The 17,728-nt window shown below is 38.2% G+C and overlaps 2 protein-coding genes across 3 annotated transcripts in view; both read left to right on the top strand.

Moving 5' to 3' along the window:
- The window catches only part of LOC137169362 (interferon-induced protein 44-like), a 20,454-nt gene extending 16,354 nt beyond the window's left edge, over positions 1-4,100 (top strand). The window contains exons 5-9 of the mRNA XM_067572482.1: positions 409-555; positions 768-939; positions 1,138-1,238; positions 1,808-2,018; positions 3,866-4,100. Of these exons, the coding sequence (XP_067428583.1) occupies positions 409-555; positions 768-939; positions 1,138-1,238; positions 1,808-2,002 (615 nt within the window). The 3' untranslated portion in view covers positions 2,003-2,018; positions 3,866-4,100. The remainder of the gene's footprint in view (positions 1-408; positions 556-767; positions 940-1,137; positions 1,239-1,807; positions 2,019-3,865) is intronic.
- The window catches only part of LOC137169366 (interferon-induced protein 44-like), a 20,930-nt gene extending 3,202 nt beyond the window's left edge, over positions 1-17,728 (top strand). The window contains exons 1-8 of one of the 2 annotated variants that reach the window (XM_067572492.1): positions 11,863-12,202; positions 12,846-12,887; positions 13,001-13,034; positions 13,135-13,330; positions 15,770-15,916; positions 16,084-16,255; positions 16,451-16,545; positions 17,139-17,728. In XM_067572492.1, coding sequence (XP_067428593.1) covers positions 12,848-12,887; positions 13,001-13,034; positions 13,135-13,330; positions 15,770-15,916; positions 16,084-16,255; positions 16,451-16,545; positions 17,139-17,333 — 879 coding nt within the window. In that variant the 5' untranslated portion in view covers positions 11,863-12,202; positions 12,846-12,847 and the 3' untranslated portion in view covers positions 17,334-17,728. Of the gene's footprint in view, positions 1-11,412; positions 11,455-11,862; positions 12,203-12,845; positions 12,888-13,000; positions 13,035-13,134; positions 13,331-15,769; positions 15,917-16,083; positions 16,256-16,450; positions 16,546-17,138 lie in introns of those variants that run through there. The other variant, XM_067572493.1, reaches the window with a different exon arrangement.

Here is a 17,728-nt window from a genome sequence, read left to right as displayed (position 1 = left end):
AAAACGTAAAAGGCCCTCTCTAGAGCCGGTGTTTAATTTGTCCATTCTGGGCTACTATAAAAACATGGCAGTGCAACATGGTGGGCACCGTGGAAGGGGACCCACTCCTTATGTAGATATAAGGGGTTCTTTCTAATGTAACAAAAGTACAACAATTTTTAATTTCACGTGATTATAAACTAATGAAAACATACTTATGAATATTATATTCCATTTCAGTAGATCCCCTAAATCTTACACACTGGTCCTTTAAACCCTAAAAATGTGAACTAACAAAATTACACTGATTAATTAGACACACTGAACTAATCTAATACTATTTACTTTATGGTAGCTGGGTATTGATGTGTCCATTCTTACTCTCTAGTGATCACAATAACTGCTCTTTTCTCCATTTGTGGTTGACAGTACACAACCTACAAGATCGAAAAGGAAACCCCGAACACCTTTTACCCTTTTGTCTTCAATGACATCATGGGCCTAAGCGAAGGCAAAGGTGTCCTTGTGGACGATGTCAAACTGGCTTTGAAGGGACATGTGAAGGAGAAGTACAAGGTATAGTTATTGCAAACACTGGAGACATTCATCAGTATGATTAACAAGATTATTTTGAATTACAGTACCAGTTAAAAGTTTGGACACACTTTCCCATTCAACTGAATGGGAAAGTGTGTCTAAGCTTTTGACTGATACTGTATATGTTTATTGTATTTGATTAAACATATTGCAGCTGCCATTATTTAGGTGGATTTAACTTTGTTTTCCAGTTCAATCCTGTATCTAAGTTGTCAGAGGACAACCAATTCTACAACACAACAGTAAATCCCAACGATACAGTGGATATCCTGGTTTGTGTCATTCCTGCCGACAAAGTAAGTCTAACGACAGATGAAACTGTGCAGAAGATTCGGGAAATCAGGACAGCAGCCAGTCAGCTAGGTGAGAGCACTAATCAATATTTCTACATGTAAGATGATACTTGAAAAACATCATCTGAATGTGGTACCAGAATTTTTAAACACTCACTTCCTGTATGTTTGTTTGTAATTTCCGTCATCACAGAGAACAGCAGCTGTAGTCAGTTTATATTTATGTCAGTTATGGGACTCATTAGTTTTCCATCTGTTGTCTTGGCAGGGATTCCTCAAGTGGCCATTCTCACCAAAATTGATCAGACCTGTCCTGAAATCAAAGAAGATTTAAAGATAGTCTACAAGTCCGCCTATGTGAAGGAGAAGGTACATTAAATTCAATATAAAAAAACAATTTTGGTGCTGTTAGCTAAACAAAAATGACATTGTCAACATCTTCAGTTTCACAGTAAACTGCATTAACTTTAAAGTACACGTCTGGCAATTTTCTGTATTTTTCTTATTGTCAACAAATCTCATGTTTGGAGCCAAACTAGCAATAAACTGATCCACTAACAAGTATTGTGTGTGTATCCAAAGCCTGATATATATTATTCCTCTGTGCCATAGACCTCTGTTGTCCAAAAACTATTAAAAACACGTCAATGAGCCAAACCGCTGCACTGGGTGACATGTTCCTTCATTATAAAGACAATGACAACTGTAGTTTGTCTCTGGAGAGTAGTTGCTTGTATGGCAAACAAGACTGAATTTGTTTGTTGGTAAATCATCAATTGCCAGCTATATTCTTTGAAATGATGGATTGATTATCTCTGGCCAATACCCTCTCTGCTTAATAAGGTCAATATTGGTCCAAATGATTTGATTGGTGCAGTGAGCACAAAAGCTTTGGGGCTTTTTTTTTTTGCATCTGAGATGTGTTTTTTTAAACGTAGATGGAGGAGTTCAGTGCAGACGTGGGTATCCCAATGAACTGCATCTTCCCTGTAAAAAACTACTCTGAAGAAATCAACTTCAATGATGACATCGACTCACTGATCCTGAGCGCTCTGAAACACATCATCGACTTTGGAGAAGACTTCATGAACCACAAAATGAATCAGGCGGAAGGTTCACACGGATATGCTTGAAGACAACATAAAAAAGGTTGTATGTCATGACAAATGCGCTATTATCCAGCAGGATTTATAACAGAAACTACATTATTTGTATTACTTTTTGCTTGTTTGTATGCATTATCTATATGGTATCAGAAATTAGTTAAAAACTCTTCATGACAACTTCGGATGACTTCAATCTATGAAGCTCAAACACCCTCCTCTGCCTCAGAGTTACAAACTGGAATACATCAATGAATCAATGAATTACAATTTAGGGATGATTTCCATCCAAGAGCAAGCAGTGTTGAGGCAGTACTCGTCACACCAGCAAGTCAAATCAAATCTGCAGGAAGCTTTAGCAGGAGGCCACCACCGCTGGGTGGTGAGGACACTGGAAGTGTTGCTGGTTTTTCAGCAGCACTTCCAGTGTCCTGCTGTGCTTGTCAGCCTTCCAGAGGATCAGAATTTACATCAGGAATGGCTCAAATTAATTTTTGGAGACAAACTCTAAGCTAGTGACAGCTTTTGGAAAGCAATATTGCACTGACTTACTAATTTAAAACTAAAATCAGTATTAATCAAATATAAATAAAGTACACTATGTCTATAGTGCCCTTAAAAAAAGAGTTACAAGATGCATTTTATGTACTTAGAACAGTAACGATAGTAAACCAGAGTTAGAGCCATAACCTCAGGTCTCCTTACTATTCCTCCATGACACGGCAACCTACTGATGGATAACAGCTAAAAACATAAAATCTTTCTCCTAAGAAAGAAGTTACTTTTATTGCACAGTTTTAAAATAATTTTGGCACATCAACCTAATGATCAGGCCTTCAGAAACAGCCATACAATGACATGTGCTAAATGAACATTACTTTGCTAGTTAACGTTAGCAAAGCTCACGTACATGTGGCTTGCAGTTTAGCATTAGGTTTAAGTTAACTGTGAAGCTTTCTTGTATCAATGACCACAAAAACAGTGTACCTGTTATATGGACTTAAGTGTTGGCTTCTGAGCTCAGCCCACCACATCAACCTGCTGGAGCTCACAGCAGTTCAGAAGATGTTTCTCCACTTTGCTCCAGAACTGAATGGAAAGCATATGATGGTGAGGTCAGACAACATCACAGTGGTGGCCTACCTGAACAGACAGGGGGGTGTCAGATCCCCGGCCCTGTACAGGATGGTGGAATCCATCCTGACCTGGGAAGACCACCACCTCTGTTCATTGAAAGCCTGTCATGTTCCAGGGTCCCTCAAAATGGGGGCAGACGGGATGTGCAGACGGGTTCTACTCAAGGAGGAGTGGAGCATCTCCCTGGCCATAGCTGCACAGATCAGACGATGGTTTGGCCGACTTCTTCTTGAGCAAGGACAACACCCAGGGCCCCCTCTGTTTCTCCCAGAGTAAGGCCAACGCCCCCCATTGTTGTCCCCCTGGCCAGTATCGGGTCTGTGGGCGGTGCCTGACCTGCCCACAGCTCTGAGTCAGGCAGGGGGCACCATCCTCTCCCCACGTTCTGTGACAGTGCCTCATGGTCTGGAAGTTTAGAGGGTAAGACTTAGCGGCTTGGGTCTCCCTGCCGCAGTTGTCTCTACGTTTCAGAACACATCCATCTCTCGGGCCTATATGGCACATTGGCAGGTATTTGTGGACTGGTGTGAAACCAGGGACCTTGCTCATGCCCCCTTCAGGGTATTCTGGAGTTCCTGCAGGGCCTGTTCGATGGTGGTCATGCCGCATCCATCTTGGGTGTGTTTGCAGCAGTGATTGCAGCGGGCCACGATGGCTTTGTGTCTGCTGCAGCTGAAAATGATGAGAGCATTGACACTGAACCAAAACAGTTAAACAGTGTTTTTTCTCTTTCCTCTTGTATTTTGCTCTACCCAGGTCTACAATCAGTCTGCAATGAGGTGCACCTGGCCCAGTGAGAAGAGCTTAAATGTTCAATGTTCCTGGGGCAGTGAGAGGCTTTTTGATTGTGGACTGCTGGTTGTGCCTCTCTGTCTGGGATTTTGTTATTTTAGTTTTTCCATTGTATTTTGATTGTTTATTGCACTTATTTAGTGTCCTTGTTGTGTTGTATCTTTATGATAATAAATCCCATGGCTTGGCTGTTTTAAAAGGTGTTTAGAGTCTTAAATTGGGTACATGGTGGATGGGGCATAACAGGTTCATCACTACAAGCCACAACCAACACATTACACACTGACTGCTCAGACATTATTATTATGAAAAATATTGATTACAGCTGCCTTAATCTTATTTTCATTCTATAAACAAATGTACTATCAGGGCAGGATTTCTGAGATGCTCTGTGTGGTGACCAGGTTCAGCTGTTGTTGGTCCATAAATAGCTAACAATAGCAGTTTTTCCCGCCTCCAGTCTTTGTACTATAGGCTAAACATGTCCTGGGCCTTTCTCTGTACTGTATATACAGAGATGAAACAGACATCCATCTTTTCATAAAAGTATTTCCCAATAGGCTATGCAAGATTATTCCTAAAATAAAAGGAGTAAGATGCAAGCACAACACATATTTAAAAGCATTTTCACCCCCTATTTACATTGGGTCTGTTGTATTGTTGGGATACATGTAGCACTGATGAAGTATAAATATACAATGAAAGCAAACATTGTTTTACTTCCACTCAATACCTGCATAACCTAGCAAGCACAGCCCTCTTGTGGCCTAAGAAGGTACCTGATTATTCCAAAACATGAAAAATATTGTTAAGTTTAGACTTTGCATGTATAGAGGCAACATATGGTTAAAATCTTCCTGGCAGTACTTACATGTTACTGTGGCCTCTAAATGGAGAATTACATAAGTTCCTTGACAATGTTTAGCTCATGAATTAATATCATCAAAGAAATTACAGAGAGGTTCACTAAGTGTGCCTGTACTATCTAATGCCTGAGTACAGAGTACAAACTTAAATTACCTTTAAAAGGTCAGAATCTGCCTCTGTGGCAGGTTTTGTTCACTTATTTATGTTGTGAGGGTGTAAGTTGTTCATGAAAATTATGAGAATAAGAATCATATTTTGATCAATCAAATCTCTGAAGCTCAAACAAGCTCATCTTCTCGAGAATTTGACTTTTCTTCCCATCGCAGCGTCACATCAATACATCATTACAATTTTTAAGCAACAGGTTGATGACCAACATTAATAATAAACATGTTTTGTTGATTTTTTACTTATTTCTCAAGTTATAGTAAAATGGTTGGCTTTCGTTTTATATATACTGTATATACTGTGTTAAACTACTTTAATACATTATATATGGTTCTTTGAATACTTTTAAATGCTGGAAACTTCTTGGTATTGCTTGGATTGTTGTTGTTGTTCTTTGTCTTATGCCCCAAGAGTATCTGGATATCAGAAACAGCAACACCTACGGCAACCTAACTTGGAAGATATGTAACAGATCAAATCTGGTTAAAAAATTGGAACTGAGCCTTAGTGCACAGTATGTAATTCCAGTCGCTAGGGGTCTTTCAATCAAAACAATAACAAAAGATGGAGTGTGATGACGGTGTGAAGTAGCAAGGGATCATGGGAGTTGTTGTCTTCATTCCAGCTTCTACAGGATAGGATTACTCCAGTGTTCATTGTTCAGGATGTTTTTGCCGGGAGCCAATTATCCACAGAGGTCTCCTCCTCTCCAAAACAAACAGACCTGGTGATTACAGATAAAAACACTGAATAAAGCAGTTTCACCTGAAAAATCAGTGTCTCTCAGCAAGCACCTGATGTCCAGTAGGGGCTGTTAGCTGAGCTGCTGCTAACATTTGCTCTGTTTATTTCTCTTATAACGTGAGATCCAGACGTTCGGCAGGTTTCTACCGGGAGCCGAATTATCCGCAGAGGTCTCCTCCTCTTCAAAGATAAACGTACATGCAGATAAAAATCGGTAAAAATACTAATTAAAGCTGTTTCACCTAAAAAAATCGGTGTTTCTCCGATGATGTTCGGCGAGCACTGGACTTCCTGGAAGGGCTGTTAGCCGAGCCGCTGCTAACATTTGTCTCCATTTCATCCATTCCGTTTCCACAATGCAAATTAATGAGTTATGATAGTTTCCTCAGTTCCTTCATGATAATCTTCACGAGGAGCTAGTGTTTTGCAAAGAGCTTCCCATGAGAACAATGGCAGATAATGTAATACGCTGCCTTAATGATTTCCTCACCAAAAAAGGTCTTGAGTGGAAATGTGTGTGTATCCAAAGCCTGATATAATTTATACTTCCATTGTTGTCGAGAAACTATTAAAAACACATCAATGAGCCAAACCGCTGCACTGGGTGACATGTTCCTTCATTATGAAGACGATGGCAACTGTAGTTTGTCCCCGGAGAGGATGCCATACAAGGCACACTGAGCATGTGCGGGAACACGGTTCTGTTTACAGCTTCACTAACTTGTTGTACTACATATCACAACCTGCAGATTTGAACTCTCAGGAAAGACGTTCCTTGTGTGGCAGATGCCACTCAGCATGTGTACAATCTCTTGACTTTATACTATAACTTCAGTAAACAATTACAATAGTTTTTGGACAACAATGGAGGTCTACAACAGAGAGGAATAAGATATATCAGGCTTTGGATGCACAAACAATACGTGTTAGTAAATCATTAATCACCAGCCATATTCTTTGAAATTCTTTCCGCTTAACAAGGTCATTATCGGTCCAACTGATCGGTGCAGTGAGCACAAAAGCCTTGGGATGTTTGTTTTTTTCTTACCTCTGAGATGTTGTGATTTTTTTTAAACGTAGATGGAGCAATTCAGTGTGAATGTGGGAATCCCAATGAACTGCATCTTCCCCATGAAAAACTACTCTGAAGAAATCGACCTCAACGATGACACTGACTCACTGATCCTAAGCGCGCTGAAACACATCATCAACTTCGGAGAAGACTTCATGAACCACAAAATGAATCAGGCTGAAGATTCACACAGATATACTTGAGGACAACATAAAAAAGGCTGTATGTCATGACAAATGCTTTATTATCAAACAGGATTTATAACAGAATCTACATTACTTTATTACTTTTTGCTTGTTTGTATGAGGTTTCATTTGCTGTATCAAGACTTTTATATGATGACTGATCGGTTTCACGTTGTTTTGCCCAAACATTGTTGAAACCCACAGAACTTTGTATTAATTTCTACATTTGCAAAGATACCCAATATATCAGGCTGAATTTCAAGGAAATGTGTCTAAAATGCTGAACATCTAGCATATTTCCATTTGATGTTGTGTTTTAATATTAGCATATTCACTGTGTAGCTTTAATGAAGAACTGGAACAAGCTGAAAGACAATAAATCTGCTTTTTGAACCTTCAGCACAAATGTGATTATTGTTACCATTAAAATGTATTTTTTAAGTGACATCTGGATAAAGGTACTTTATTTGTCAGTATTTCTGTATTTGGAAAGCCTTTTGGACCCTTTTAAATGGTTGTTTATCAGCTGGTTTGGCATTTGATTACCATCTAAACAACAGTCTATATAACAAATGCATGTCATCATTTTTCTAGCATAAATTCACCTCTACCAACAATAAAATAGTCTGTAATTAAATATATTTATATTTCATTTGTTTGACAAAAAACAGCTCAGAGTGTTAAAATAATTTTTAAAAAGTCATGTAACTGTGGGAGGTTCCATTAACTTATTAATATGGTATCAGAAATTAGTCATTCAAATAAATTTAAGCTTGGAGAAATAAAAACTCTTCATGACGACTTTTGATGAATTCAATCTGTAAAGCTCAAACAACATCCTCTGCCTCAGAGTTACAGACTGGAATACATCATGGCAATTTAAGAATGATTTTCATCCCACTGGTTGATAAATGCATTAATAATCTTTCAGCTTTTAGGGACAGTGCCCATCACAAGTAAACAACAATGTTCCATAAAATAGCATAAACCTCTTTCACTAGTCTGGTTCAATATAAAGTTACAGCTAAAGCATTGCACTTACACTAATATACTTGAACATACTTGAAGGTGCAGCTTACCGTTATTTTTTACTCGTGGAGGTTCAGTTTTCAAGGGCTGGTATTGTGGAAAACAATAACACTGATATTTGGGATGGATTAGAGTGATGCTGGAGAGTCCAGCTTCATTAACTCTGTTAAAAGTGTCTTAGAAGGCAGAATGTGCAAATTGGCCATGGCGGGCAACACGGCACATGACTGTCTCACCAAAAAGGTACAGTAAGATTGATTGTGTTGATATTGAGAGTGAGAAATTATCCTGAATTTATCTAATGTAAAACTTTGCCAAAGCACCAAATAAACTGTTTAAGGCCACCAATCTGTTGCTGTAGCAGCTTCCTGCTACTGACTTCCTGTCTGTTGACAGGGGCCTCAGCCCCGAATATTTTTGGTCCTCAAAAACTAATATTTTTATGTAACAAAGCAGAATTTAACTTGGAAGGGTGAGAGATATGGCGCAGCACACAAGATGCATACAGGCCATGGTAATCAGGAGAGCCCCCTGTCCCTGTGTAAGAAAACAACAGTTCAATTTTGGCATTGAAAGTAAAACCTGAACTGAAAAAGGAAACACTGGTATTGAAACAGTTGAATTGGAGGAAGTTGTATTGGCACTGAAAAAAGTTCCCCTGAAAAATAAAACACGGACATTAAAAAAATTACAATCTCTCATGTTCCCTCACCCATGAAGACGGTGGTTACCGTAACTTGTCTAGAAACGGCTCCAAAGAGTACGCTTTTTTTCTTGCAAAGATTCAGTTTTAACAATTATTTAAACAAAACTATGACACATTTTTTTATTATTGTGTGACACAGAATATAGACATACATTACATTTAAATGGTCAAAATCTGCATCTATGGCTGGTTAGTTCAGTTATTGATGTTATCAGAGATGAGTCATTCATAAAAATGATGATAATAAGCTGTTAGTAAAGTTAACTTCAGAGTGTTAAAAGCTCTTTCTGATAAATTAAATCAGTAAAGCTCAAATAATCTCCTCTGCTTCAGAAATGGACTTCTCTGCTCATCACAGGGTCACAGCACCACCCACAGGCTGAAATACATCATTACACCTTAAGAATAATTATAAAGCAACTGGTTAATAAATGTCATTAATTACAATTCAGTTTTTAGAGACATGATACCCCTGAGTCTTCTGCACTATGTACACATAGGGAATCAAATTTTTAAAAAATATGTAGCTTATGATACTATTACAATGCCCATCACAAGTAAATAGAGACGATAGTAAAGTCTTAATTATACTCAGCAGTGTTTTCTTCAGTTAATGGTGTCGGGGCTGGGAGGAGCACATTTGGTTATTAGCAATAATTGATCATTATCAAAGGTAATTCTTAATGATTAAATCGATAAAATTATTAATACGGATTAATAACATGCATAAAACAACAGCTGTAAACACACATGCAGGTGAATGTGTGTGTGTGTGTGTGTGAGAGAGAGAGAGAGAGAGAGAGAGAGAGAGAGAGAGACAAGATGGTGGACGTCACGTGAGAGTGAAGATGGCGGACATGACTACGGGAGGGAGTCACGTCACACAAGAATCAAAATGGCAGATGTGACCGCAGTGTTTTGGTTAGAGACAATAGCTAAGATGGCGGTGCCTACTCAGCACGGGTCTCTAGTCGCAAGATGGCGCCGACTGGAGGTTGGAGACTCTGCAATCACCCATTTCAGGGTGTGTGCTAACAAATACACGTCTGGTGGTAATATGGCGAAGGGCAGAGCGTCCCACATTATCTTTCCACCAGATGTGTGAATGGGTGTGAGTGTTTATGTGCGTGTGTGCATGTAAGAGAAAAACGCCAGCTCACGGCTGAGTTCTGCAGCTGTGGGGAGAAAGCTGTAGTTGCTTTCTCACATAGAAAAGAGCATGTATGGACAGTAGTCTATAACGCACGTTGTCTTGACTGTTGACCAACAAACCAACCTGCTGTCTCGCTTGTGGTGCCACAATACACAACAGTCCTGAGTGGGACAACACAAATCAGCTTAGTGTGGTGAACACAACTAAACAAGCAGCGAGCATCGATGCTCCTCGGAGCTTAGCAGAGCAAAGGACTCGGGAGCAGAGCTTCCTGCGGCACGGCTAAAATGGAAAGGCAATGGGTGTATCTGTGCGGCTGGCACTTATAGCTGAGGTGATGTCATGGCTGCGTTTCCAGGACTGTGGTGTTTGAGCATCTCTGCCAATGAGAGACGAGAGTTTGGGCTATTCCAGATCTCGCACCAAGGTGCTAACTGCAGGGCAGGCTGGGAGTTGTAGTCTGTTTGAGCAGCCTTTTGTCGCTCTTCCTTCGTTATAGGGATTAAAGGGAAAAGGCAGCCTTGTGGTCACGTTTCCAAGTTTCCAAGTAGGCCTGCCTTTGTCTGACCACATGGCTGAGGCCCAACAATGGGATAAACTACTTTGGTTGATATGTTTTTATGCTAGTGCTAGTTTATATCTCCTAATTGCAAGATTTTTTTCTGACTTATGACAGTGAACTTTAGTTTGACTGAAGCTCCTCAACAGAGCCACAGCAGGATGTATCATCACAGAGCTCCAGCAGAGGGCAGCATGCCTCTATTTTCTTGTGTGAGTGCTCTGATTAATAGATGTATTCTTTGATTTTGAAACAGTAGCCTAATGTTGTTATTTAGCCTTTCTGAGGCTATTACACAGTTAAATAAATTAATTTTTTTGATGAAAAACTCATCACTTCATCCTGGCACCGGGCCTGCAGCTAACATCATATCAAACTAGCCAGCATGGTGTTATCACCACCAGCATGCTACTCATCCCACCAATCAATAGTCACATAACCACCCTCAGCTACCTCATCTTAAACCGGGCTCAGACTGCAGAAGTTTTAAAATCCTAACTGATTTTGAAAGTGGATTGCATCATGCATTTAAGAAGACAAACTAACTAGGAGTCTAACAATATGTTAAGCTAGCATGAACATTTTGAGTCTATTTAGTGTAATTTACTTTAGTTTGATTCATTTAAAGTCTGGTTTTTGGTCATTTATTTTCTTTAGTTAATCATTTTTCTGATAATGAATAATTTCAATGTGTTTTATTCAGTGGCACTCAGTATGACAGTTAATAAAACTGATCACATTTTGTACACTGATTAAGTTTATTAATTTGTACCATAATTTTCAATGGTTTGAATCAACATTATGTTTTTTAATAATGTGACTTTTTATATTTGCACTGAAAATGACACTAAAACATTTTCAATTTAGGTACAGAAAGATCTAATTTGCTGTTGCAGGGTTTTAGTAATATTATTACAAGTAATTATTATTAATTTATTTTTTCCATCAAAGTGTAGCTTTACAGCTAAACCTAAATATTTTCTTCAAAGATGAGTTTAAAACTTTTTGTGTGACTGTTTACTCTCCAGCTATGGGAGGAGAAGTCTCTAAATCACCTGAGCCGTCTCCATGTAAGACTATTTTCTTAATTTTTAAATTCAAAGAAAATTGCTCATTGCTGCATGATGAAGGTTTTTCTTCATAATCTTTTGTCTTATGTGAACTTGTGTCCTGTATTTGTGAGTCTACAAATAAATTATTTTTTTTGATGAAAAACTCATCACTTCATCCTGGCAGTGGGCCTGCAGCTAACATCATATCAAACTAGCCAGCATGGTGCTATCACCACCAGCATGCTACTCATCCCACCAATCAACAGTCACATAACCACCCTCAGCTACCTCATCTTAAACCGGGCTCAGACTGCAGAAATTTTAAAATCCTAACTGATTTTGAAAGTGGATTGCATCATGCATTTAAGAAGACAAACTAACTAGCAGGCTGACAATATGTTAAGCTAGCATGAAGTTTAGTGGTGATAACAATTAAAATCAATGTTGCTTCCTCTTTCAGTTTTACTGAAAATGTTTCCCACTATCTGTGATGTTGTTTCGATCTGCAACAGATCAGTTCAGACACAAAGACAAAACATCCTGATGAAAATGAAACTGAATGTGCAGTTTGTGGTCTGAAGAGAACGAGATGAACGTGTCTTCTGTCATGTGAGTCTACAAAATACAAGTACAATAGGAGTGGGAGGATAATTTAATATGTTAATTACTGTACTGACGTTACAGGAGACTATAAATTACCACACTTAGTCCAAGGCTCACATTCAGTCTTTGACTTTGTTCGAGCAGGACAACAACAACAACACAGGTAGAAAGTTTCAATCATATTTATCCTCAAATGTGTGATTAAATTATTGTTTCCTGTGATTGTTAAACTGTTTTATGTTTGTTTTAAATATCAATATTGTGCTTATTGCTGAATAGAAAAACTAAACAAAACATGATCATTGTAAGAATAACAGGACAAAATTAAGTGTATTTGAAAAAGCTTTATAATTTTGAGATTTTGAGTCTATTTAGTGTAATTTACTTTAGTTTGATTCATTTAAAGTCTGGTTTTTGGTCATTTATTTTCTTTAGTTAATCATTTTTCTGATAATGAATAATTTCGATATCTTTTGTTCAGTGTCACTCAATATGACAGTTAATAAAACTGATCACATTTTGTACACTGATTAAGTTTATTCATTTGCACCATAATTTTCGATGGTTTGAATCAACATTATGTTTTTTAATAATGTGACTTTTTATATTTGCACTGAAAATGACACTGAAACATTTTTTATTTAGATACAGAAAGATCTAATTTGCTGTTGCAGGGTTTTAGTAATATTATTACAAGTAATTATTATTAATTTATTTTTTCCATCAAAGTGTAGCTTTACAGCTAAACCTAAATATTTCCTTCAAAGATGAGTTTAAAACTTTTTGTGTGACTGTTTACTCTCCAGCTATGGGAGGAAAAGGCTCTAAAAAACCTAAGCCGTCTCCATGTAAGACTATTTTTTTAATTTTTAAATTCAAAGAAAATTGCTCATTGCTGCATGATGAAGGTATTTCTTCATAATCTTTTGTCTTATGTGAACTTGTGTCCTGTATTTGTCAGTTCTCGACACACCATGGAGAGAAATAAACTGGAGGTGAGTGTGTTTCCACCTTCACAGCACAAACTGCACAAATTAACTCTGTAAAACTGCACTTAAGTTTAAACTCTAATGTGATGTTTCCTTCTCTGAGCAGTGACAAACAGAGCGCTCTGCAGTATGTGAAGAACTACAAACCTCACATCGAAGGTCGGCAGCTCAGGATTCTTCTTCATGGACCAACTGGAGCTGGAAAGTCCAGTTTCATCAACTCTGTTCGAAGTGTCTTAAAAGGCAGAATGTGCGCACTGGCCTTGGCGGATAACACCTTTGGTGACTCTTTCACCAAAACGGTATGAAGCAAGTTTGATTGTGTTGATAAAGTAAGAAAACATCCCACAGGTAGTATGTCATATAAAAACTTTGCAAACCTTTATGAAACTTGATTGAGCCTCTTGGCTCCGTATTATAGCACTGATAATAATAGTATTAATAACAATAATAAGATGTATTTGTAACAGGGAAATCAAACTTTGCATCATTTGCAAGACAACAATAGAACAATCCAACAATGCAACTATTACTCAGAAAGATGAGTCTATAAAAATGTGCAGCAGTGAAAATGCTGCTGCAAATAAAGTGTTAAAGGCCTGAAATTGTCAGGAAGCTTTGACTGCTGCAGCAGCTACAGGAACCCACTGACTTCCTGTTTATGAACTGAACATCCTAAAGTGTTATAAAAGCATAAATCATACATATCATCTGCTCACATACAGGAAATTATTCTTCTGCCTCTGTGGTCTGGTTAAGTGTAGGCAACTAAAACAGCTTCAGTTAAAAAGAAAGAGAAGGTAGGAAAGAGTAGGTCTGTAAAGCACAGCTTCATACGTCCATCCATCCACCCGACTTATCAGTGGTAAAGAACTTGCAGCTGAGCACAAGCAGTGGACCGTCTGGAGACCTATGTCCACTGGAGGCCACTTGTCAGGAAAAATATTTTAGGTTCTTGAACAAATGATGAGTGCTGTCATTTCTTGTTGAGATCAGACTTACTCTTCCATGCTTCAGATTGAGCAATTTAAAGCTTGTTACTCAGGTCTGAATCTCCAAACTGAACAGTGCCACCAACAGAATAAAGAGGCATTCACAGCTTTCCCTCATCAATGGAAACTCTGACTTCTGTGTTCTTATTTATGTTTGATATTTTTTCTTTCTCTGCATAATTTTGACAATGATTACATACAAACAAGTGCCCCAGGATTTTACAGGGAGCAGACCTTCTCATGACCTTCAGGGTGCTTTCACATTTAACCTGTTGACATGAACGTTGGGGTGTTTTCCTGTTTGGTTCGTTTAAGCTGTAGTGAGAGCTGTCAATCAAACTCTGGTGCAGACCAATTAGACCAAGACCACCTGAAAAGGTGGATCTGGTTCCAGTTGGGCTTTGGCACGCTTTGTTTGTGGTGTGAAAGCAAACGGGACTATTTTGTGATGGTAGATATGTGATTTTATATGAGATGGAAAAGTAAAATTCAAGAAGTGCAGTTTATGGAGAAAGTAACAAAATAAGGAATATGAAAGATATACTTGAGAAAAAGTGGACTTTGGTTAGGATCAGAAGTTTATTTATCAGCTTGTCCCCCTCTTCAAACAGACTGGCGACTATATTACTGATGATGTTATCTGGCTACTTCCTGTAAGTAGCATATACTCTAATGTGTTCATACACACACATATATATGCATAAATGTGTGCAGTATCCAAGCCTGTCATATCTCCCCCTTTTTTGTTTTTTTGTTGTTTTGTTTCTTTTTTTGTTTGTTTGTTTTGTTAACAGACAGATAAGGAAGGTATTTTAAAAAACAAAGATTCAATATTGCTTATTCAATTTTTCTGTGTTTGATAACTGTTAACAAACCCCATATCCCATAAGTCCACATGTGGCCTCAGAACATTATTTTACTTGTCTTCTGGCAGCAGTTTGCATCATACAAGGTATTTTTGAGATTGCACAGCTGTTAACTGTCTGACCGGGAACTGTGCCCAGCTTTTCAGAAACAGATCTACAAATATGGCCCAACTGTTGTCGTCTAGACTGTACACCACTGTAGAAATACTGGATTTAAATGTTGGTTTCTCCCCGGGAAAAGAGGTTCTAATACCAGGCAGACAGTAAACACCCGTAAGATCACAAAATACTTGTGAAGTCAGTTTATGATTCCTCATTCTGTGGTAACTGAACGAAGTTTAGAAAGTTTAAAGGACCCTTGTTTAGGATTTAGTGGCATCTAGTGGTGAGGTTGCAGATTGCAACCAACTGAATCCCTCTTCCCTCAACCTCACCCTTTCAACTGTGTAGGAGAACCTACGGTGGCCATGAAACTCACGAAAAACATAAAAGGCCCTCTCTAGAACCGGTGTTTAATTTGTCCATTCTGGGCTACTATGAAAACATGGCAGTGCAACATGGTGGGCACCGTGGAAGGGGACCCACTCCCTATGTAGATATAAAGGGTTCATTCTAACGTAACAAAAGTACAACGATTTTTAATTTCACGTGATTATAAACTAATGAAAACATACTTATCAATATTATATTCCATTTCAGTAGATCCCCTAAATCTTACACACTGGTCCTTTAAACCCTAAAAATGTGAACTAACAAAATTAAACTGATTAATCCGACACACTAATCTAATACTATTTACTTTATGGTAGCTGGGTATTGATGTGTCTATTCTTGCTCTCTAGTGATCACAATAACTTCTCTTTTCTCCATTTGTGGTTGACAGTACACAACCTACAAGATCGAAAAGGAAACCCCGAACACCTTTCACCCTTTTGTCTTCAATGACATCATGGGCCTAAGCAAAGACAAAGGTGTCCTTGTGGACGACATTAAACTGGCTTTGAAGGGACATGTGAAGGAGAATTACAAGGTATAGTCACTGCAAACACTGGAGACATTCATCAGTATAATTAACAAGATTATTTTGAATTACAGTACCAGTTAAACTGATACTGACTGATACTGTATATGTTTATTATATTTGATTAAACATATTGCAGCTGCCATTATTTAGGTGGATTTAACTTTGTTTTCCAGTTCAATCCTGAATCTAAATTGTCAGAAGGCGACCAATTCTACAACGCAACAGTAAATCCCAACGATACAGTGGATGTCCTGGTTTGTGTCATTCCTGCCAACAACATAAGTCTAATGCCAGTCGAAACTGTGCAGAAGATTAAGGAAATCAGGACTGCAGCCAGTCAGCTAGGTGAGAGCACTAATCAATATTTCTACATGTAAGATGATACTTGAAAGACATCATCTGAATGTGGTACCAGAATTTTGAAACACTCACCTGTATGTTTGTTTGTAATTTCCTTCATCACAGAGAACAGCAGCTGTAGTCAGTTTATATTTATCTCAGTTATGGGACTCATTAGTTTTCCATCTGTTGTCTTGGCAGGGATTCCTCAAGTGGCCATTCTCACCAAAATTGATCACTGTCTTGAGATCAAAGATTTAAAGATAGTCTACAAGTCCGCCGATATGAAGGAGAAGGTACATTAAATTCAATGTAAAAAAACAATTTTGGTACTGTTAGCTAAAGAAAAATGACGTTGTCAACACCTTCAGTTTCACAGTAAACTGCCTTAACTTTAAAGTACACGTCTGGCGATTTTCTGTATTTTTCTTATTGTCAACAAATCTCATGTTTGGAGCCAAACTAGCAATAAACGGATCTACTAACAAGTATTGTGTGTGTATCCAAAGCCTGATATATATTATTCTTCTGTGCCGTAGACCTCTGTTGTTGTCCAGAAACTATTAAAAACACATCAATGAGCCAAACCGCTGCACTGGGTGTCATGTTCCTTTATTATAAAGACAATGGCAACTGTAGTTTGTCTCTGAAGAGTAGTTGCTTGTATGGCAAACAAGACTGAGTATGTGTGGGATAGCACACACAATACTTGTTGGTAAATCATCAATCACCAGCTATATTCTTTGAAATAATGGATTGATTATGTCTGGCAAATACCCTCTCTGCTTAACAAGGTCAATATTGGTCCAAATGATTTGATCGGTGCAGTGAGCACAAAAGCTTTGGGGCTTTTTTTTTTGCATCTGAGATGTGTTTTTTTTAAACGTAGATGGAGCAGTTCAGTGCAGATGTGGGTATCCCAATGAACTGCATCTTCCCCGTGAAAAGCTACTCTGAAGAAATCGACCTCAACAATGACACTGACTCACTGATCCTAAGCGCGCTGAAACACATCATCAACTTCGGAGAAGACTCCATGAACCACAAAATGAATCAGGCTGAAGATTCACACGGATATGCTTGAAGACAGCATAAAAAAGGTTGTATGTCATGACAAATGCGCTATTATCAAACAGGATTTATAACAGAATCTACACTACTTTCTTATTTTTTGCTTGTTTGTATGCAGTTTCATTCGCTGTATTAAGACTATTATGTGATGACTGATCAGTTTCTCCATCTCTACAAGTCCTAACATTACCCTAACATTATTGAAACCCACAGAACTTTGTATTCACTTCTACATTTTCAAAGATACCCAATATATCAGGCTGAATTTCAAGGAAATGTGTCTAAAATGCTGAACATCTAGAATATTTCCATTTGATGTTGTGTTTTAATATTAGCATATTCACTGTGTAGCTTTGATGAAGAACTGGAACAAGCTGACAGACAATAAATCTGCTTTTTGAACCTTCA

The sequence above is a fragment of the Thunnus thynnus genome, chromosome 18 (genome assembly GCF_963924715.1).
Source record: "Thunnus thynnus chromosome 18, fThuThy2.1, whole genome shotgun sequence".
NCBI classification, from domain to species: domain Eukaryota; kingdom Metazoa; phylum Chordata; class Actinopteri; order Scombriformes; family Scombridae; genus Thunnus; species Thunnus thynnus.
This window is presented reverse-complemented; position numbering and strand designations above follow the sequence as displayed.